Here is a 2,587-nt window from a genome sequence, read left to right on the forward strand (position 1 = left end):
AAAACTGGATTCCTTGTGCATTAAGAGAAAAAAAATGGATCACTATTGAAGAGTAGGTTATGAACATTTATTTATTTCCCCCTGTGTGTATGTGTGAAAAGAAAGCAAATTTAAGCGATGATGAGAACTGGCCAGGGAAAGACATGAAATAAAGTGCATTTCCATCCTTTTAAAGTATGAATTAAATATCATAGACGTGGCTTCAGAATGACTAAACACCACTGTAGTTCCTTTAGCTTTGAATGGAACGCTCCCTCTGCATTCTGAGGGCATATAAGATATGAGCCCTGGCCTAAAGTTTTCCAGTTGATTCTATGGGAAAAACTGGAGAACACTAGAGTTTTTAGGCAGACCAGCAGACAGAGATCAAGTTCTGACATGGCCTAGATTTTTTTTTTCCTTTTGAGGATTATAAGGGTGGCCAGGGAAGGAAGGAGTGCCAGATACGTAGCTATCCCTCTGCCTTTCATATACACTCTAAGTAAACTGGCTTACGTCCCACCCTTCTCTTTCCTTTTGCTTTGGCCCCTCTTGGCAATGTGAAAGTTACAGATAGAAATTAGAAAATAAGCCAGCGTTACACAAGAACATATTTATTGTCTGAATAATAAAACTTGGTTAAGGAGTTATTAGAATTCCCCCTACCTGAAGTACAAGTCTCCAATAAGCAAACAGAAGCAAGACCCCTAAGTGAGAAAGACTATATTGATAACCTCACTCATAAGGCATTTGGGGGTGTATTCAAGCAAACAAGCTACTTCTTCCTAATGGACCGGAGCACTGATGACACAGACATACAGTGAGAGAGATAGCAAATCAACATATCAACGTGAGTGCCCAACCACCACCAACCTTAGGCTTCTTAAAGGTGGCCGCTTTGATTTACACACACAGAGGCACTCGGACATCGCCCTGCAAAGGATGATTTGCATATAGTTTCTAGCCAATACTCTTACCAAAACACAAACAAAACAAAACAAAACAAAAAAACAAACAAACCTTAAAACAAAACCCTAGAGACAATGGTAATAAATAAGAGAGAAAAAGTGAAGAGGAAACAGGCAGCTTCCATCCTGCGGGGAGGCATGCAGAGCCGTGCTTGGGCCTCCTGGGAAACACAGGCAGCGCTGACAGCTTCCAGCGCCCGGGAGAGAAGGCTGCGAGGGGGAAGGAGCGAGCACTCTGCTGTCTGGGTATTTGCAGCAAATCTCTACGATGGGGAAACTCAACACTGTGTAAAGGGTGTCCTTTTCGAGGTGGCTGGAACAGGTGTCTCTGCAGTTACCCAGCCTCTGAGGAAAGGTGGGAGGCATGGCTTAGCACGCTCTTTGCAGGTGGCAAATCAATGGCAGTCTCATAAATAATGTACAGCAACCAAACCCACTTCTTTCCTTTTCAAACATGACTTCAGATCACTCTCCAAGTGCAAATCTGGATAGAAAAACGAACTTTATGGGGAACGTTAGCCCTGTCTTCTGTCCCCCTCCCTCCGCGGCAGGGCAGACAGGGTCCCCTCTGCTCGCAGGACGCCCCATCACCTACACCTTAAGGTAATCGTTCTTCAGCCGGCCTAGCCGGGTCCCGTGGCTCCGGATGGTGAGGGCCAGCAGCTCGTATCGGTCCCGGAGCCCCGCGGAAATGTCCAGCGTTTCCTTCAGCAGGGACTTGGTGTGGACCAGCATCCCCAGGAAGTCCTCGTTGAGCCTGCTCTCCTGCCGGCTGTCCTGTTCCTGGCCCTGCTTGAACTTGCTCTCCAGCTCCGTGAGGGACTTGTCCGAGTTGGAGTAGGCATCCCCGATCTGGTGGGACTCCCGGCGCAGGTACTTGCCGTAGCTCTCCTCCCCGTCCAGGTCGTAGGAGATGCTCTTGCTGATGCCCTCCAGCACCCGCCCCGCGTCCTCCACCTGGCGGCCCAGCACCGTGAACTGCTCCCGCAGGGTGAGGCTCAGCAGCCCGCTGGCCTGGCTGCCCTCCCCCTGGGAGCAGCGCCTGTGGTCACTCACCCTGAAGAGCAGCTGGCACTTCTCGGGGTCATCGTTCTCCTCGTAGTCCCCGTCGGGCACGAAGTAGTGGTGCAGCGTCCCATTGGACATCTCCGGGTAGAGGGGGCCGTCGAAGTAGCCCTGACACAGGTGGCAGAAGAGACCCAGCCAGAGCAGCTTCAGGAAGGCCATCTTGTGGCTGCAGGAGGACAGGGGACCCCTGGAGAAGACTTTTCGCCGGGACACGAGGAAGGGGGTCCCCTTGGGAGTCAGGGCCGCCTCCCCGAGACAGCGTCAGCCTCAGGCCCCGCTGGCTTGCTGCTCCCTGGTGCCCCCTCTCCAGCAGGCTTCATGGGGCTGTGGCCCCAGCGCCTGGGTAGCAGGGACAGCAGCGCAGGATGCACAGGGCTCTGTGTTCCCGCGCTACGTGCTGCTGGGCGGCTGCAACTCAGCAGGCTCTTCCCACTGCGGGTCTCAGGGCTTGGCAGGACTGGCTCTGCGGCTCCGAGCTCTCTCCCAGAGTTTCCCCTGCTGCTGGGAGCTGGAGCCTGGAGCTGGAGAGAAGGCTGGCTCTGGCCCTCTGGTGCTATTTCAACTCCTGGGCT

At 52.8% G+C, this 2,587-nt stretch overlaps 1 protein-coding gene across 1 annotated transcript; it reads right to left on the bottom strand.

Annotated features, from left to right (window-relative positions):
• Nucleotides 1-577: 577 nt before the first annotated feature.
• On the bottom strand, nucleotides 578-2,581 carry FIBIN (fin bud initiation factor homolog (zebrafish)). Its single transcript, XM_006753956.2, has one exon. The coding sequence runs from the start codon at nucleotides 2,172-2,174 to the stop codon at nucleotides 1,539-1,541; it is 636 nt and encodes a 211-aa protein (XP_006754019.1). The 5' UTR covers nucleotides 2,175-2,581; the 3' UTR covers nucleotides 578-1,538.
• Nucleotides 2,582-2,587: the final 6 nt, after the last annotated feature.

This window comes from Myotis davidii, unplaced genomic scaffold (assembly GCF_000327345.1).
Source record: "Myotis davidii unplaced genomic scaffold, ASM32734v1 scaffold330, whole genome shotgun sequence".
NCBI lineage: Eukaryota > Metazoa > Chordata > Mammalia > Chiroptera > Vespertilionidae > Myotis > Myotis davidii.

Excerpts from the sequence above, each read along its gene's own strand:
- FIBIN (XM_006753956.2), bottom strand. The coding sequence starts at position 2,174 with ATGGCCTTCCTGAAGCTGCTCTGGCTGGGTCTCTTCTGCCACCTGTGT.